We start from the raw sequence: 1224 nt of genomic DNA on the forward strand, positions 1-1224 counted from the left end.
GGTTCAAACCCAGCAGCCACTCCTCAGAAGGAAGGTTGGGCAATCTACTTCCATAGTGATACCACCTTAGAAACCCAAGGAGGGGTCACTATGAGTTGGTTCCAACTCAACGGCACATAACAACAACAATACTACCCTAAAGGTTGGCTTTTCAAAACTACCCAGTAGTTCCATAGAAGAAGGGCCTGGAAAATTGCTTCTGTAAAGATTTCAGCCAAGAGCAATTCTACTGTAACGTATGGGGTTGCTGTGAGTCAAAATCAACTTGATGGCAAATAGATTTGGTTTTATTTGTTCTTGCAAGTATTATAGGGCTTTTTACCTTTGAACTATTGATATAATACATTAAAAAGTCTATGTGTGGATTTTACATTGTTTTACTGTATGCTGAATAAATATTATAACCAAAAATTTAGTTTTCACCATTAGGTGAAACGCCATTAAAAATATGTATACTATCTGACAACCAGAATATCATTACCAACTTTGTCTTCTTCAAGGTGCCCTGGTGGTGCAGTAGCTAAGTGCTCAGCTGCTAACTAAAAGGCCAGTGGTTGGAATCCATCAGCCCTAGAAACCCTATAGGGCAGTTCTACTTTGTCCTACAGGGTCACTATGGATCCCATAGGAATTAACTTGACACCAATAGGTTTGGTTTAGTTTGTGTCTTCTTCAGCATTATAAGGAAACTGTCTTATAAATCAGAATTTGAGAGTCAGTTCAAAATGTGCAATGATCAAATATGAAGCAATAACAATGAATAAATGAACATTTTGAGAACATTACCTTCTGAGGATCAAGCTTGCCCAGAGCCACTTGCATGAAATCTTCATCTGAAATTATGATGGTTGTATCAGCAGAATCTTTTGCAGGGCCTTGATACACTTTTCCAGAACCATTTTTTAGGTCAATAGCTGAGAAAAAACAGGAAGAAACAAATGTGCATGATTTTTCTTTCACAACATGAGGGTAAAATAGACTAAACACAATGCTAATAAAACTCTGTCATTTAGGAAACATTAGAAGATCCTTTATTTATCAAGATGCCATTTTTTATTTAAAAAAAAATGTTGTTTAAATTAGCCAAATCAATAATGGTTTTTCCTCAATAAAAAAGTTGACACAAAAGAGATATTTTAAATGTGAGTTAATGCAGAAAAAGAGAAAGAAGTTAATCAAGTTAGTTTATATCATTAAGGCCTTTAGATTCAAATGAAAACACTA

General features: G+C 35.0%; 1 protein-coding gene across 1 annotated transcript in view; it reads right to left on the bottom strand.

Moving 5' to 3' along the window:
* The window catches only part of HSD17B4 (hydroxysteroid 17-beta dehydrogenase 4), a 125048-nt gene that overhangs the window by 16711 nt on the left and 107113 nt on the right, over nt 1-1224 (bottom strand). The window contains exon 22 of the mRNA XM_007949160.2: nt 787-914. Coding sequence (XP_007947351.2) covers nt 787-914 — 128 coding nt within the window. The remainder of the gene's footprint in view (nt 1-786; nt 915-1224) is intronic.

The sequence above is a fragment of the Orycteropus afer genome, unplaced genomic scaffold (assembly GCF_000298275.1).
Source record: "Orycteropus afer afer isolate SDZICR_OR568_19922 unplaced genomic scaffold, OryAfe1.0 scaffold00240, whole genome shotgun sequence".
Lineage (NCBI taxonomy): Eukaryota > Metazoa > Chordata > Mammalia > Tubulidentata > Orycteropodidae > Orycteropus > Orycteropus afer.